Below are 483 nucleotides of genomic sequence, written 5' to 3' on the forward strand. Positions count from 1 at the left end.
CCGGCGCCATGGGCCACCAGCAGCTCTACTGGAGCCACCCCAGGAAGTTCGGGCAGGGATCGCGCTCCTGTCGCGTGTGCTCGAACCGTCACGGGCTGATCCGCAAGTACGGCCTCAACATGTGCCGGCAGTGCTTCCGCCAGTATGCCAAGGACATCGGCTTCATTAAGTTGGATTAACTATCAGTTTGCAAAAGTGGCTTGAGGAGACTGGCAGGCCGGAAGACTTGGCTATACTTACCACTGTGTATAATTTAAAAAAGGCTCTTGTTCACCCAGACTCCAAATTTTGTAATTTCTATTTGTTAACATTGACACTGATAGGATGGTCTTATTGACAGTGCCTGACCACAAAAGTCCATTTGTTCTCCTTTGATTCTTTATTTTAAAAAATTACGTTCAAATGTTTTTGGTAAGAAACCAGTGTATTTTATGACACAGTACCATTTGATTTAATTAAAACATAAGTGGAAGAATAGAAAAA

The 483-nt window shown here is 44.1% G+C and overlaps 1 protein-coding gene across 1 annotated transcript; it reads left to right on the forward strand.

Annotated features, from left to right (window-relative positions):
* Positions 1-8: 8 nt before the first annotated feature.
* Positions 9-179, forward strand: LOC117798536 (40S ribosomal protein S29). The gene has a single exon (XM_034650980.1). The coding sequence runs from the start codon at positions 9-11 to the stop codon at positions 177-179; it is 171 nt and encodes a 56-aa protein (XP_034506871.1).
* The last annotated feature ends 304 nt before the right edge of the window (positions 180-483 follow it).

The sequence above is a fragment of the Ailuropoda melanoleuca genome, unplaced genomic scaffold (assembly GCF_002007445.2).
Source record: "Ailuropoda melanoleuca isolate Jingjing unplaced genomic scaffold, ASM200744v2 unplaced-scaffold32198, whole genome shotgun sequence".
NCBI lineage: Eukaryota > Metazoa > Chordata > Mammalia > Carnivora > Ursidae > Ailuropoda > Ailuropoda melanoleuca.

Coding starts and splice junctions, on each gene's coding strand:
- LOC117798536 (XM_034650980.1), top strand. CDS start 9: ATGGGCCACCAGCAGCTCTACTGGAGCCACCCCAGGAAGTTCGGGCAG.